This window comes from Macaca fascicularis, chromosome 11, assembly GCF_037993035.2.
Source record: "Macaca fascicularis isolate 582-1 chromosome 11, T2T-MFA8v1.1".
Classification (NCBI taxonomy): Eukaryota; Metazoa; Chordata; class Mammalia; order Primates; family Cercopithecidae; genus Macaca; species Macaca fascicularis.
The window spans coordinates 78,458,562-78,475,737 of NC_088385.1; the positions used below are offsets into that span (position 1 = coordinate 78,458,562).

Sequence of the window (17,176 nt, forward strand, 5' to 3'; positions counted from 1 at the left end):
TCCGCCTCGCGAGAAAGGGACTCTGGTAGCGGCTGTACCCGAAACGTCACTTCCTGCGACACGCAGGAAACAAAGGCTCACAGTTCACGCGATAATAACACCACTCGATACTCACTAGGATTTGTAGTCTTTCTTCTTTTTTCGGGTTCACTCTTCCGGTCTACGGGTCACACCCACTGCAGGACCTGGCCTGGTACAGCTGGGTGCATGCAGAAGTAGGTGGAGCTGCTCTTAGTTGCATCCTTGAGAGAGTTTTATTGTAAAACTCTTATGATTTATAGTAATCGGAGGGGAAAACACTTCCTTTTAATTGCTGTGAGGACCGCTGCCGAAGAAACGCAGTAGATCCGCTCCCTTTTGGGGGCGGGGAGAAAGAACGGGTTGTGTCCGCCATGTTGGTGAAGTCAAGCGAAGGCGACTAGAGCTCCAGGAGGGCCAGTTCTGTGGGCTCTAGTCCGCCATATTAATAAAGAGAAAGGGAAGGCTGACCCTCCCTCGCCTCCGCCCCCATATACACACCCCTTCTTCCCACTCCGCTCTCACGACTAAGCTCTCACGATTAAGGCACGCCTGCCTCGATTGTCCAGCCTCTGCCCGAAGGAAGCTTAGCAGCCAGCGCCTCAGTAGAGACTTAAGGGCGCTGAATGAGTGGGAAAGGGAAATGCCGACCAATTGCGCCGCGGCGGGCTGTGCCACTACCTACAACAAGCACATTAACATCAGCTTCCACAGGTAACCTGGGCAGGGAGTGGGGGTGACGGAAACTGGAGTTCCTATTCTGGCTATCGCTTGTGTGGAAGGAACAGGAGGATTCTCCTAATTCTAATAACTTTCCCAGCTGGTAGCAGGGAAGCATCATACGTCCTTTGTTTTTCTCAAATCTGCCCAATTTTTCCCTGCTTTCGGGGAAGCTTTACTCATTTTCTAAAAGAAATCCAAGTACTGTTTGGTGATTACCCCTTAGTAAAAAAGTAACAGGAGGATATCGTAATTTTCTACTCTTTTATTCCTCTGTTAGACCGGGTCTTGACATGAATGACGCCGTAAGGGAGAAAGAGATCTTCCCATTCAATCAGCAATCACCGTAAAAGCCTGCTGTGTTCCCGTTATAATTAGGAAATTCTCACTAGATGAATTGACTTGGGAGGCATTTAGATTTCTAATAGTCACATAGTAATTCTGCGGAGGAATTGAGTCATCTTTGATAGCCATGGAATTAAGCGATGTTAATTAAAGTGCAAAAGATAACCTTTCTGTTCTTACTAGAACAGAGTAATAAAAAGAACCTAGGTTTTCTTTTGTTTGCTGGAAGAAAAATCAAAATTCTTTAGTTCTGTCAAACCAGAACTCTTGAAAGCACTTTGAACAATGCTTGGAAAATAACAGGTACTCTGTAAATGTTTACCTTCTCTGCAAGTGCCTGCCACGTGCCTCAAGAAAAGACACATTAAAAAGTTAAGTGACACCGGTCCTGATTTTATATATTTTATATACCTAACAACGTATGTGATGTTAGTATGTAGAAATTATATCCTTGACCTTTTTCCCTACCTCACTATTACGAACTGTACTTTTATTAAAAGCTGCCACTTAAAAAAAATCTTGTGATGTTTCTGTTTTTAAACTAGTTCATGCATATGTAGTGCTTTGTTCATTCATCCATCAAGTATGTACGGAGTTCCTAATTACCTGACATTGTGCTAAGGATCCAGAAAGTTCTAATCCTCCTGGAGTTTAGAATTTAGTGGTGGAGAAAGACATAAATCATTATAATTAAGTGCCACAGAAGAAACCTGACTTAGTCTTGGAAAGTCAAAGAACACTTCTCAAAGGATGTGATATTTCAAATGAGACCAAAGGATGACAGATTTGGTCCTGTATGCTACTTAAGTATTTTCTGTTTTATCCTAAGAGTACTTAAGAAGCCATGGAGGGTTTAAAAAAAGAATGGCACGATTAGATTTGCATATTTAAAAGTCCTCTGGTTGCAGTGTAGAGAATCGTAGTGTTACTGAAAGTGCTGGTCAAGCATCATCGGGAATGAACTTGATGAGAAAGGAACTTATTACAGAATATTAATGTACCTATTTTTTCCTTCACAGGGAAATCTTGTTACAACGTCAACTAAACTAAACCCTGTACTCAGTTGCTGGCACAATCAGCATTGGATTAGAGAAGGTGTGAGCTGACAGAGAAAAACTAGTTAGGAAGCTGTAGTAAATAAAACAAGGAAAGTCCACCCAATTTTCTAGACTAGGGTGATATTAGAGTAGAATTGGAGAGGAGGGGACAGATTTGAGAAATGTTCTAGGAGAAACTACTGAATTTAGTAATTTGGATAGATGAGAGAGGGTAGTCCAGACACCAATAACAATGTTTAACCCAGTGTGTTGGCTCACACCTGTAATCCCAGCACTTCGGGAGGCCAGGGTGGGCTGATCACTTGAGCCCAGGAGTTTGAGACCAGCCTAGAAAACATGGTGAAACTTCGTCTTTACAAAAAAATACAAAAAATTAGCTGGCCGTGGTGACGCGTGCCTGTAGTCCCAGCTACTTGGGAGGCTGAGGTGGGAGGACTGCCTGAACTGGGGAAGTTTAGGCTGCACTGAGCTGTGATTGTGCCACTGTACTCCAGCCTGGGCAATACAGTGAGACCCTGTATTGCCAGGGTCAAGAAAAAACAAAAAAAAGATGGATGGTGGTACAATAACATGCATAAAACTTGCCTATGAATTGAATATTTTCATGTGTAACCTCAGAAATTTAGGTCTTAAAATAGTATTCATTATAATAAAAATACATTCCTATTTCATAAATACAAACCAGGTTCAATTGATTCACTCCTTTACTACTGGGACATGAGTAGACTTTTTTTTTTTTTTTTGAGATAGAGTCTCATTCTGTCACCCAGGCTGGAGTACAGTGGTGCGATCTCGGCTCACTGCAACCTCCACCTTCTGGGTTCCAGCGATTCTCCTGCCTCAGCCTCCCAAATCGCTGGGACTACAGGTGCATGCCCACATGCCTGGCTAATTTTTATATTTTTTTAGAAGAGACTGGGTTTCACCATATTGGCCAGGCTGGTCTTGAACTCCTGACCTCGTGATCCACCTGCCTCGGCCTCCCAAAGTGCTGGGATTACAGGCATAAGCCACTGCGCCTGGCCATTAGTAGACTTCTGTATCTCCATGTGCAAGTTATTTTGCCTAAACTTACTGTCTCTATCTTTTTTACCTCTTAGCCAACTCTAGTCTTAAGTCTCCCCAGTAATCTGAAATTGCTCTTGCTAACATGACCTTTATGTCTCTCTACATTCATTTTTCATGGTGTGTGATCATTTCCTCCTTGAAATACTCTCTACTTTTAAATTAATTGACACTAATTTTATGATTATCTTCTTACTTTTTTGGCCTGTCTTCAATCTCCTTTGCTACTCTTCTCTCTACTCCTTAACCCAGGTCTTCACACTCATATCAAAATAATTTCAGCTGTTCTGTGGTCTCAGCATCTACTTGTTGATGCCTCCCAAATCAGTATCTCCAGTCCATCTCTGTCTAATGAGTTCTAGACCTATAGGCAAGTGTCTACTCAGTATTTCTCTGGTCTTTTAGTTACCCAGATTTGTTATCTATATTGACAAACTGCCCTTCCCCAAACATACCCCCACTTCCTGTACTCTGTTTCTCAGTAAATGAAGACACTACCCATCTGGAAACTTGGAAGTCTTCCTCCCTTGACTTCTCACCATTACCCCTTGATTAGATTATTACAGTAGGCTTTTAACTGGCTCACTGTTTCCATCCATGCACTCCTAGCCACTCTTCTATAATCAATAGTATGTTGCTAAATATTTAATAAATGGTTCTCTAGGGAGGGGAAAAAGCCCTGATTTGTAGTGTTTCCCCACCTTCTATGATGTAAATACTACTACCAAGTCTAGTTTCAAGCTATCAATATAACATCACTGATTATGGAGTTGGGAAGAGATGTGCAGTCTCACACTATTCTGTAGTACTTCCACCATACAGATAAAACAGACAACCTTAAGAGTAAAGGTAACAGTAAAATCACTAGGAAATTTGGGGATTTTGGAATTCATTACCTTTTCATTTTAATTTATTTAATTGCAACTTTATATTAATTTAATTTTAATAATGGCTGTGTTTAACAACTGGCTCACAGATTTTCTGTTAACAATCAGCTCTCACAATTCAGCCTTTTAATGGCTTACAATTGCCATTTTGCATAAGGTGGACAAGGTTCAAAATTACTCTTTGACTTAGAAGGTCCTCCAGCGTTGTTTCATAACACTATTCTCTGTCCCCAAGATATTCTTAACACTCTACTGACCCACCCTAACTTTCCTAGCTGATTCCTATAATTTTTAGGGCCTCCTGACTAGACTAGCTCTTCCTGTTTTATGATTCCATACAATCTTGTACTTACCCTTTTATAAGACTCATGGACACTTGTAGTTACTTTTATAATAATAATAAATAGCATTTATTTAGTATTTAGCAGGTACTGTGCACTGGGCTAAGCATTTACTGACATTTTTTCATTTAATCCTTATGACCACACTAGGCGCCATTCTTATCACCACTTTATATATGATAAAAAGGAGACCCAAAAAGGTTAACTTGCCTAAAGTCACCCAGATGTTATGCAGAGGAGCAAGGATTGGTGCCCTGGTTTGAGTCCAGAGACAGTGGCCACTGTTCCATTGCATCCAGCTAGTTGATTCCCTACCTTCCCCATTACAGTATACACTCATGGAAGAGAAGTACTATGTCTATTTTGTTTACTACTGTGTCTTCAGTGCCTAGGACAGTGCTTGGAATGTATGAGGCATTCAACTGATTATTGAAGATGCACACAAAATAGCACTGTTTAAACTACTGAGTGACTTTTCAAAACATCAAATATTTGTAAGAGCCTGGTTCTGTTACTGTATAGATAAGAATATATCCTTCTCTTACCATAATATTAATTTCATCATATTTATGTGATGATTTATTATTAAATTAAGGTGAACCTAAATTTAGCTTATGGCTATATCTCCCACTCTTTGAATGTGCTGAGAAAAGTCCAAACAACACATCCAAAACATGGTCAAGGTTAGTGCTGTACAAAAACATTACACCAAAATTAAATATAAAATCATTGATTATTCATATCCTGTTATGAATCTAAAAATCTAAAGACTAGTAGTGCCAAATTAACCTCATTAGTTCATTGATTCATTGATTCAGAAAAGTTCATTGAGTGCGTAACAGGTACTATGCTAGATACTATGCTAAACTAAGGGACAAAGCAGTGAAAAACATAGCTCCTACCCTAGAGAAACTTACAGTCCAGTGGGAAAGATAGAAAAGCAACCAAAAAAACTGAGATATCAGTGCTATAGCAACATCTAACCCAGTCTTCTGATCATGGAAAACTTCCTTAATAAGATAGGATTCCTTAACAGTCTTAAGTAGAATCTGGTCAAGTTAAGGTTTGATTCAAGGCATTGATTTCCTAATTAAGGAGCTAGTTTTAAAAAGAGCTTTAAAAGAAAGAGAATTAAGGACCTGAATAATATCTGAAAGGCAGTCTTAGAGTGGAAGAGTCTTACACAAATAATAATACAATGATAGTACTTATTTATTGAGTCTTTATCGAGGCCCTGACAAGAAGAAATATGTTTAAAGCCTTATTTTTTGCTTAGTCTTTTTTTTTTTTTTTTTGAGACGGAGTCTCGCTCTGTCGCCCAGGCTGGAGTGCAGTGGCGCGATCTCGGCTCACTGCAAGCTCCGCCTCCCGGGTTCACGCCATTCTCCTGCCTCAGCCTCCGGAGTAGCTGGGACTACAGGCGCCCGCCACCACGCCCGGCTAATTTCTTTTTGTATTTTTAGTAGAGACGGGGTTTCACCGTGTTAGCCAGGATGGTCTCGATCTCCTGACCTCGTGATCCGCCCGCCTCGGCCTCCCAAAGTGCTGGGATTACAGGCTTGAGCCACCGCGCCCGGCCTTTGCTTAGTCTTTAGGAAATATTTCCAAACTGTCAAATACTGGGACAGAGATCTTTGAAATGAGACTAGATTGTTGTTAAGAGGTGAGGCTAGGCAGAGTAAATAAGTTATCAGAAAATTATTCAGCCAGGCGCGGTGGCTCACGCCTGTAATCCTAGCACTTTGGGAGGCCAAGGCAGGTGGATCACCTGAGGTCAAGAGTTCGAGACCAGCCTAGCCAACATGGGAAACACCGTCTCTACTAAAAATACAAAAAAAAAAAAAAAAAAAAAAAATTAGCCAGGTGTGGCGGGCACCTGTGATCCTAACTACTCAGGAGGCTGAGGCAGGAGAATCGCTTGAACCCGGGACGCAGAGGTTGCAGTGAGCTGAGATCCTGCCACTGCCCTCCAGCCTCAGCAACAAGAGTGAAACTCCGTCTCAAAAAAAAAAAAAAAAAAAAAAAAAAAAAAAAACTCTATTTTCTTGTAAAATAGAAAAAAAAATGCATATGTGAATTGTGGAGTGATACACAGATGTTAGTATCTTCAGATCAGGGTGCCTATAGGGTTGAGGGGGATGGAGACAGAAGATGAGAGAGTGTTGACTGTAAATCCAGACATTCATTTCTTTGTGCCCCTCATTGCTGGTAATGTTAGCAAACCTAGTATATGTGATATACCCAAAGCTGTTACCTAATGAGGCTGCATTTGGGGGCTTCTGAACCACATGATCTTCTAACTTGGATTTTGTGGTTCTTTTTAAGCACCAGTGATTTCATAATTAATATCTAAAGGATAATGTAGTCAAACCAAAGAGTTTTACACAAGCTGACTACATGCGACTGTTGATTCTTATATTTCCAAGTTACCGGTATAATTTTTAGAGAGAACCCCTTATATTTGTCTCTTCCTTAACAGGTACACACTGGATGCATATCAGTATATAGTTGACCCTTGAACAATACAGGGTTTAGGGGTGCAGAAGCTCCCTCACCACAGAGTCGAAAATCAGAGTATGACTTTTGATTCCCCCCAAATTGAACTAATAGCCTTAAACAATAACACAATCAACACATTTTTTATGTTACATGTGTTCTATACAGTATTCTTACAATAAAGTAAGCCAGAGAAAAGAAAATGTTATTAAGAAAATCCTGCCAGGCATGGTGACTCACCCCTGTAATCCCAACACTTTGGGAGCCCGAGGCAGGTGGGTCACCTGAGGTCAGGAGTTCGAGACCAGCCTGGCCAACATGGTGAAACCCCGTCTCTATTAAAAATACAAAAATTAGGCGGGCGTGGTGGCAGGTGCCTGTAATCTCAGCTACTCAGAAGGTTGAGGCAGGAGAATCACTTGAACCTGGGAGGTGGAGGTTGCAGTGAGCCGAGATGGCGCCATTGCACTCCAGCCTGGGCAACGAGAGCAAAACTCTGTCTCAAAAAAAGAAAAAAAAAATCTTAAGAGAAAATATATTTACTATTGATTACGTGGAAGTGGATCACTATAAAGGTATTCATCCTTGTTGTTTTCACATTGAGTAGGCTGAGGAGGAGGAGGAAGAGGGGGGTTGGTTTTGCTGCCTCAGGCATGGCAAAGGTGAAAGAGGTGGAAGGGGAGGCAGGAAAGGCAGGCACACTAGGTCTAACTTTATGGAAATATATCATAATTTCTGTCTTACTCTTTTTCATTTCTCTAAAAATGGTTCTATATCGTACCAATCCTTCTTCCCTGTTTGCTTTAGTTTCAGTGACCCTGTTATAGAAGGGTCCATGTCATAAAAGAAGTCAAAAGCAGTCTTAAATAATCAGAACCCTTCTGCCAGATTTTCTAATGTCAATTTTTCTGGCATTGCTTCTTCTACAACTTCTTCCTCATCATCTGGCAGTGGTTCAGAAGCACTCAGCTCCATCAAGCAGTCTTCTGTTAATTCCTCTGGTGTGGTGTCTTCAATCAGTTCTTGAATTTCTTTAAGATCTATATCTTGAAACCTGTCATTGTCCACCTTTTTTGCCATATCAACAATCTCTTTCATGATTTCCCTTATCAGCTCTGTCATAAAGACTGTGCGGTCACACACAAATACACAGTTTTCTTTAACAGGAATTTATTGTTTTGGGCTTGGTGTCTTTCACCACTTTTTCTGTAATAATTTTCAATGGTGCAGTCCTTGTATACTTTCATAATGTTTTCTATCTTTGTTGGGGTTTTTTTCCATCACGTTGGCAATCCTTTCCATAGAGTACCATGTGTAATGATCCTTAAAACTTGTGACCCTCTGATCTAGAAGTTGAATTAAAGACATTGAATTTGAGGGCAAATAGACCACTTTGACACCTTCTGTGTTGGACTCACGGATCTTGGTGGCCAGGGGCATTGTCCAAAATGGAAAGAACTTTAAAAGGCAGTACATTACTGGCAACGTGCTTCCTAAATTTAATGGAACCAATCCAGAAAAAGGGTTCTCGGTGTCCAGGCCTCTCATTTTACAACAAAAAGACTGGCAGCTGGTGTTTATCTTTCTTTTTCAAGGCTCAGGGTTCAGCAGGTTTGTAGATAAGGGCAGAATTGATATAAACCCAACTGCATTTGTACAAAACAGTGTTAGCCTATGCCTTCTTGCCTTAAGTCCTGATGTTTGCGTCTCTTCCTTACTAATAAATATCCTTTGTGGCATTTTTTTTTCAAGAAAGGGCATTTTTGTCTGCATCAAAAACCTGTTTAGACAGATAGCCTTTCTCTTGAATGGTCTTAATGGCATCGGGGAACATCTGCAGCCTCTTGGTCAGCAGAAGCTGTTTCTCTCTCATCTTGACATTTTTTAAGCCAAACCTCTTTCTAAAATTATCAAACATCCTCTGATGGCATTAAATTGCAGCTTCAGATCATTCACCTTCCTTTTCTTTTATCATATGACAACCTCACTTTTTCTCCAGAGTTCTATATAAACTCTAATATGATTTTTCTAAAAAATTTTCTTTCTAAAAAAAAACTACCTGTAGTCCTGGAATATAGGTATGACTTTCTTACAGCAATTGTGCACTCATATAAAAGCTGCATTTCCAATACAGAATAGAAAGATATTTCACAAAAAGTACAAGATCTTTGTACCTGCTGGCATAGCTGTAGCAACAGCTTGACAATTTTTTTTTTTTAACAATGGTCCTGGATTTATTTATTTTGAAATGGCAGGCAACCACAGCTGCACACCTAAATCTATGGGGGATATATATATCCCTCAAGCAATTCAAATTTTTCTTGTATTGTCATGACTCTGCTTCTTAGAGCACATCCATCATCACTAATGGCACTTCATATGGGTATCATGGTATTATTTAAGGTTTATGATATTTATATTGCACTAAATACAATGAAAAATATGCAAGAACTGCGAGAAATCGCTTTCTGCCATGATACACAACTTACTGGAGAGACAAATTGCTCAGACAGAGATAATTAGCATCACATGGCACTTTAAGTGGGTACTCAACAGCACTTATTGAGCTCACCACAATAGAAGATGGCTATGAAATTATTACAGTAGTACAGTATGTACTACAGTTGGTTTTATGCAGTTATCATTATACTGCATCTTTGCATTTGTTTACATTCTTCTGGACTGAATGATGCCATGTGCAGTCTGCAAAATTTGATAATTTTAACTTTTTAAAATCTATGTATTTCACGGTAGTAAATGACAAAATAGACTAGTATGTGTACATTTTATGGTAGTAAATGATAAAATAGACTGGCATCTACATATATTTTATATATTAATGACATACCTTTTTCTTAATTTTTTTGATGTTTCCAGGCTACATGGTTTGTCTGCAAGTTTTTTCCAATTGTTTCAAATTCCAATATATTTATTGAAAAAAATGCACATATAATTGGACCTGTGTAGTTCAAAACCATGTTGTTAAAGCGTCAACTGTATTTTATACTTGAAATATGAAAGGAAAAACATTGCTACAAAGCATTTTACGTTTTTGTAAGTTTGCTTTCTGCTGCACTACATAATTAAAGAGTTGACTTTTTAAAAATATTTGTTGTTTACATACAGAATATTATTATTCTGTATTTGTATTAATTTAGCAAATTTTGTTGAATCCCTGCTGTTTGCAAAGCATTGTGCTAAGTGTCAAAGATAAATACATGCCAAGATATAATGATCCCTGTCCTCAAGAAATTTATAATCTTTATGTCATTGGAAATTAAAATGGAAAAATTACAAAATAATGTGGTAAGTGTCATAATGATGGGACATAGAGGAAGGAGTACCGGCATCTGCCTAGGCTTTCCTTGACAAAATTTAATCTTTAGATACCTGATTTTTCTGGACTACATATATCAGCAGCAGATTAAAGCATGGTGAAATTATTCCTGCTTATAATGGTTCTACTTAAACTTGATCTAAATCAGTTTAGTCATGTTTTATTTTACTGCCCAGATTAAGGGCTAATTGGGAAGAAGTGTCTCTTTTTAAAAGCCCTGAAATATACAACGACTCAAGTCAGTTTCTGACTAAGTTTTTCAAACTTATAAAACATTACCATGAATTGGTTTCTGTTTCAGTGTCTGGATATTGTGAGTTTAACATTTTCTATGTAAATGGGACACACTTTTAATCATCTTCGAAATTTCTTTTAATCATTTAGGTGCAACCAGAATTATGATAGTTGGAACTTGAGTTGCATATTTTTTTTTGTTTAAGGTTTCCTTTGGATCCTAAAAGAAGAAAAGAATGGGTTCGCCTGGTTAGGCGCAAAAATTTTGTGCCAGGAAAACACACATTTCTTTGTTCAAAGCACTTTGAAGCCTCCTGTTTTGACCTAACAGGACAAACTCGAAGACTTAAAATGGATGCTGTTCCAACCATTTTTGATTTTTGTACCCATATAAAGTCTATGGTAGGTAATGTTACTCTCCTGTTTTTAAAACCATTTTTAGAACCCATTCCTTTTTGTTTATGCAGTTATTAACTGAGATTCATTTATAGTGATATGCCTCAAAAAAGTTGCAGACCTTCCTTTTGTACAGTAAAGGTACAGGCTAGAATCAGAGTTTGGGTCTCCTGACTCCAATAATCTTTCCCCAATCCAAATTGTTTTACTATATTGGAATTTTACATTATTACCAATTATTATTAATAATTGTACCATTGGTAAAACTGAAAAATCATATAAGTAATGAAACTTCCAGCATCACTGTGTTCTGATTTTAAAATGACATACAAATAACATGTGTAAAGTACTTTAAGAGCAGCACAGCCAGAGTTACACCAAAGAATGTAAGTTCAGAGGGAGGCAGACATAACAGAAATCTTCAGAGAGCTTGGGCATTTAGAGCGGGCTTTAAAGCCTTGGGAGTTTAAAACAGAGGAAAGGGATCTTGGCTTTGCACAGAATAATTACAGTTGCATGATGAGATCAAAAACCAGTGGGCTAAGGGGTGAGTAGGAAATGTTAGCAACTGATATTTAAAAGGAAAGAATGAAGAAAAAATGAAGCAAAAAAAGTAAAATTAAAAAATGAAAGAATTAAGATATAAGACGAATGAATTAAAACAATGTTTTATCTAGTTAGGGAAGATCTGACCAGAGAGGAAAACCTAGCTGGGAAAGACAGGGTCACCAAGGGTAAGAAAGGGTAAAATGAACACAAATAGTTTAGCTTTGAAAGGCAGGACAAACATGTTTTCCTCTGAGAGAGGAAAAACTACTGTTTCTCTTGTTTGTAACAGTTAAACTTTTAAATGTATATGAGTTATAATCTAAATGGGAGACCAGATTGTGGTAAGCTAATTACCACTGATGTTAGAAAAGCTCCAGGAGGGCAAGAACTTAGTCTTTTTCGTGTGTGAATCCTCAGCACCTCAAACAGTGTCTGGGACATAGTATATACTCAAATACTGAATTTGAAATGTACCTTATTTTTGACATTTTGATTATTTATTTAATAAATACAAGGAAACTTTCCATTATGCCAGAATCTAAGCTCAGTGCTAGAGATACAAAGATCAAAAAAGAGTCCCTGTCAATTCCCTAGGCAGAGGGACTAACTGAGGTTTCATGAGGATAGGAACCATATTGTCTTATTTGTTCAGTGTTGTGTCCCCAGGAATTCATAGTATGTGTTTCAATAAATGTTTATGAATAAAAGACACAGACTTATGAGGATATGATATAATCTGGAAACTCTCAGTGGCTTAGTATTGCTGGAGTATAAATCAAGATGGTAAATTGCAGAATGGGGTGAGATCCTAAATTGTGTAGTATGCCATGTAAAGATTTTTTTTCCCTTGAGATAATAGGTAGGCAAAGAATAATTTGGCCAGAATAGAAATGTCAAATATTCTAGAAAAATTATTCTCATGGCAGAATGTGGATTAATGAGGATCAAAATGAAGTGCAGAGATCAATAAAGAATAATACAGTCAGAACAGATATGATAGAGGCCCAGTGTAAGTAGTGACATCGAGAATGACAGTGTTCAGCCTTACTGTGGAACAGAGAAAGGAAAAAAAAGAATGATGGAGAGGAGAGGATTCATGGTGGGAATATTTAGTGGGTAGAATTAACAGGACTTGATGACCATTTGAATGAAAGAGATAAAAGCAAAACAAATCTCCTGATTTTGGCAAATGTTCCTAGCCAGATTTTAAATCCTTGAAGACATATGTAACTATCAAAAATGAATAGGTAAATATATTTAGAAACTTGGTACTTAAGAATATATTTCTCCAGATCCTTCAGTTTTCATTAAGTAGGACCCTGGTTCTAAAATATTCATCAGATTGAGAAAATGGTATTTAATTAAAAGGGGATCAAATTAATATCATAAATAATATCTACATATATTCTAAATTGACCTTAGTAAATTGCAAAGGATCTTTAAAGTCTCTATAGAATCACAGTCAATAATTTGGAAAAAACCTTGGACGTCCATTGTCTATTTCCAAATCAATGTTTGAATCTCTCTGGATATGGGACAAAAAGAAGTAGGTGACTAGAGTTTATTCAGCCAGTTAAAAAACTTAATCTTGGATTACATGAGATGGCTGCTGCTGTTTCCTATTAAGGTTTTGATATTGACTTTTAAAAGAACAGTTTAAATACTCTGTTATCCAAAACTGGACACTATTTGCTTATTTGTGATATTTCATAATTTATGTTCAACCTTCTAATTTTATTCGGCTCAGAAACTCAAGTCAAGGAATCTTCTGAAGAAAAACAACAGTTGTTCCCCAGCTGGACCATCTAATTTAAAATCAAACATGAGTAGTCAGCAAGTACTACTTGAACACAGCTATGCCTTTAGGAATCCTATGGAGGCAAAAAAGAGAATCATTAAACTGGAAAAAGAAATAGCAAGCTTAAGAAGAAAAATGAAAACTTGCCTACAAAAGGAACGCAGAGCAACTCGAAGATGGATCAAAGCCACTTGTTTGGTAAAGAATTTAGAAGCGAATAGTGTATTACCTAAAGGTACATCAGAACACATTTTACCAACTGCCTTAAGCACTCTTCCTTTGGAAGATTTTAAGATCCTTGAACAAGATCAACAAGATAAAACACTGCCGAGTCTAAATCTAAAACAGACCAAGAGTACCTTCATTTCAGTTTAGCTTGCACAGAGCTTGATGCCTATCCTTCATTCTTTCCAGAAGTAAAGATAATTATGGCACTTACGCCAAAATGCATTATTTAATAAAGTTTTACTTGAAGTAACATTACTGTATAATTTGTGAAGACTTGATTACAAAAGAATAAAAAAATTTGTATGAAATTTTTATTTGAAAATGAATGGAAGTGCCTTACATTAGAATTACGGACTTAAAATTTTTGCCAATAAATTGTATGTTTGAAAGGTGTTTTTTGTTTCTGTCTTTTTAAACTACTATTAAAAGAACCGCTTATGATAAGTAATATGTTTAACTTACATTAGAAAAGAATTTTTTCCTGTACCAAAGTTGGCATATTGCATTCTAAATAAGATGCTAAATAACAGTTAACCAACATTTACATGACCTTAAAACTGCTGGGTTTTGTATTAAATTATAATTGGCACTGTGATTTGAAAAATTTATAGAAAAAAAAGGTACAGGGCAAGTTTTTAAATTAAAATGTTCTGTATTTTGTTTTACCAGTAAAAGTGAGCTTGTCATGGCCTCTCTCGTAAGAATATTAGATTTTAAAATAGGTTGTAAAATATTTTGAAAATATTTGAATGTGAAGTACCATTGAGTCATCTAAACTAGGTAAGGCCTCAAGTACTTTAAACTAGTAAAATCTAGTAGCTGATAATATTCACCTAAGAAAACGTTGTAAAATAATTCAGAGTTCAGGACCTAGCTAAGTAAATGTATACTCCTCTTTTTCTCATAATAAAAACCTTACATTTCCAACTTCAAAATTGGTGCTTACGTATTGATTGATAACCAGAACTCCTAAGGTTTTTTGTTTTCTTTTTAACTACTTTCTAAATGCATGCTGTACCTCAGAAATAGTATATCAATATAGTGGGATTTTTTTTTTCCTCTTCATAAACCCACAGTAAAATTTAATCACAGGAAACTACTTATATCTTCACAATTTGTATTAATAACTTAAAATGACATCAGTTTATCTTAGACATCAGCTTGCTTTTTATCTCCTTTTTTAGTGAGTGAAATAGAGCAACCAGCATGCCTGTGTTCCCAGCTACCTGGGAGGGTAAGGTGGGAAGATCACTTGAACCTAGGAGGTTGAGGCTGTGGTGAGCTGTGATTGCACCACTGCACTCCAGCCTGGGCGATGGAGTGAGACCCCTGTCTCTAAAACAACAACAACACAACAGCAAAAACAAATAAAGCAACCATAGTGCATAAGGGAAATTAAATGTTCCCTATAGAAATATGTGTATGTCTGTGATAGTGGTATACAAATGCTAATTATTTTACAAAATAAAAGTATCAGAACTATTCTTATCATTGGCACTTGAACAATTAAAGGGTTTGCTTTATTTCACTAATGTTTAATAGGAACCCTTTGCTTCAAACACCTTTGTTGAAATCATGTAAAAATGTGTTAATATATAATCAAGTTATTTAACTCAACTTATTTAATTCAAACTGGTGATACTAACATATGAAGGTAGCATAAACCTAAGTCATAAATTGCTGTAAAACTTTTCTGTAAAGTAATAGCTAATTTATGATTTTAAAAAAAAATCCCTCTTTTTGCCAACTGTTTAGGATTGCATTTGCTTGGATCCTAGTAAGAATTCTTTTACAGTTTTAGCACTCTCTTTACTAAGGAATGCCTCCCAAGGAAATGCAAACGTAGGAAAAGTCTCTTAGAATGCCCATGAGGTATTTAAAACAGATATTTATGAAAATCTTTTTGTGGATGTTATAAATCTTGCTAGTTATTTTATCTTTATCTTAAGTATTAGATGTAGTTCCTTGGAATTGTCATTACATATTTATTTTTTTCTAGTATGGTTTCAAATAACTTTTCACCAGCATATAATCATCATCAAACATTTACTGACCACATCTACCTTATAACTCAAAATAAGTTGGACAAATAATCATTTGAATAAAAGCTATTTTTCCAAGTATAACCACTCTCATGTAGTTCACCCTTCACCCCAGATACAAAACACTACGTAGCCCAGTTCCCATCTACAATAATACCTTGAAATCTTAATAAATTTTAAAAATCATAAAAATAAAATATTGCAAAATACAACAACTTTTTGACAAGGTTACTTCATCTTCATTCATTGTTACTTGACAGTATTAAATAAACTACTACTCAATAATTTTAGAGTAAACTTTTCTGTGTTTTCTCTGTCATTTTCGTTTTACTGTCCTGACAACATGCTCCAAACTGTTTGCATCAAATTGTTTTATTAGTATACATTTGTCTACCTTTGAACTAGCTTTATTCACAGAGAAAAACCTAAAAGGAGTCTATTAAAATCCTGCTTTCAGTTCAATAGGTTTTTTTTTAATCACCCTGACCATAAAACTAACTGAAATTATAATAGCTTTTTTTCCTCTGCTGGTCACAACACAGATCTTCTGTTTATTTGTCCTCTGTCTATTGGGTACCAACCTCTACAAAGAACCAGCCAAAGGCTAGGTACTTGATATACAAAGGAATATGACATTATTTTCTGCCCTCAAGTTGCTCTATCTCTTGAGAGAAGTAATATTTATAACACAATATGATAAATGCTACAAAAGAAATAGCTATAAAGTCCCTTTGGTAAATGCTGTTGAATTGGAATTCAGTAAGAACTATAAACTGTAGACCTTTTTATAATCAAATGCTTTTGTTTTGAAACAAAACAGATTCCTCCTTATATTGACTTAGCAAAGGAGGTACAGGACATTGGCATTTGACCTGAATTATGGTGTTTTATTGAAGGAGCTATAAGACAACATTTTTACCCTTTAAAATGAACACTGAACAAATGTGGTGTTAATGGTATCTTTGTTAAAAGGAAAACATGGCTATAAATAAAATAGTACATCAAAATCTAGTACTGGAGTTCATTTGAAATTTGGTATTTTGTGTAAAATAACAAACCTATGAACACAGATTTTTAAAATAACTCAGAATTTTATAAAGCACTTTGGTATTTATTTGTGCTCTTTTTCCTTACATTCTGTGTGGTAGGTGGTATTACCTCTGATTTACACATGAAGACATCTTTGTTAATTCGATTTCTTTATTCATTTGGGCATTTACTATGTGCCAACCTGCACAAGGAATAGAAATGTCTGTGATCTAGATAGTTCTAGATTGAACATAGATCTTCTGCCAACAAATCCTCTCTGCTGTTCACATTACACTTTGTTTAACATATGAACCAGGTTACTAAAATAGGACAAATCATGTGTCTTAAAATACGAAAATAGTAAAGTCTTTGAGGTCACTTGATCTTTCCTATAAAGTAGACTTTATAATACTGTGTTTTATCTCATTTCTCAATGTTAGAATACGGGTAGATTTTAATTTTGCTATAATATAGGAAATGTTTCATCTTTGTACCAAAATATTGGATTCTTCTGATATTTAGACAGTTGGAAACTTTCTAAAATTGAGGATTTTGTAATGTATACTAAATAATTGCATATTCACAAAAATGTATTCTGAGTATGGTGATATTAAACATTTTTCCCCAAGGAAA

The 17,176-nt window shown here is 36.5% G+C and overlaps 1 protein-coding gene across 1 annotated transcript; it reads left to right on the top strand.

Annotated features, from left to right (window-relative positions):
• Positions 1-457: 457 nt before the first annotated feature.
• Positions 458-17,176, top strand: THAP2 (THAP domain containing 2). The gene is made up of 3 exons (XM_005571545.4): positions 458-732; positions 10,708-10,903; positions 13,194-17,176. The coding sequence occupies exons 1-3, from the start codon at positions 662-664 to the stop codon at positions 13,617-13,619; spliced, it is 693 nt and encodes a 230-aa protein (XP_005571602.1). The 5' UTR covers positions 458-661; the 3' UTR covers positions 13,620-17,176.

Coding starts and splice junctions, on each gene's coding strand:
- THAP2 (XM_005571545.4), top strand. CDS start 662: ATGCCGACCAATTGCGCCGCGGCGGGCTGTGCCACTACCTACAACAAG. Junction 733..10,707: donor ATTAACATCAGCTTCCACAG/GTAACCTGGGCA, acceptor TTTTTGTTTAAG/GTTTCCTTTGGATCCTAAAA. Junction 10,904..13,193: donor GTACCCATATAAAGTCTATG/GTAGGTAATGTT, acceptor TATTCGGCTCAG/AAACTCAAGTCAAGGAATCT.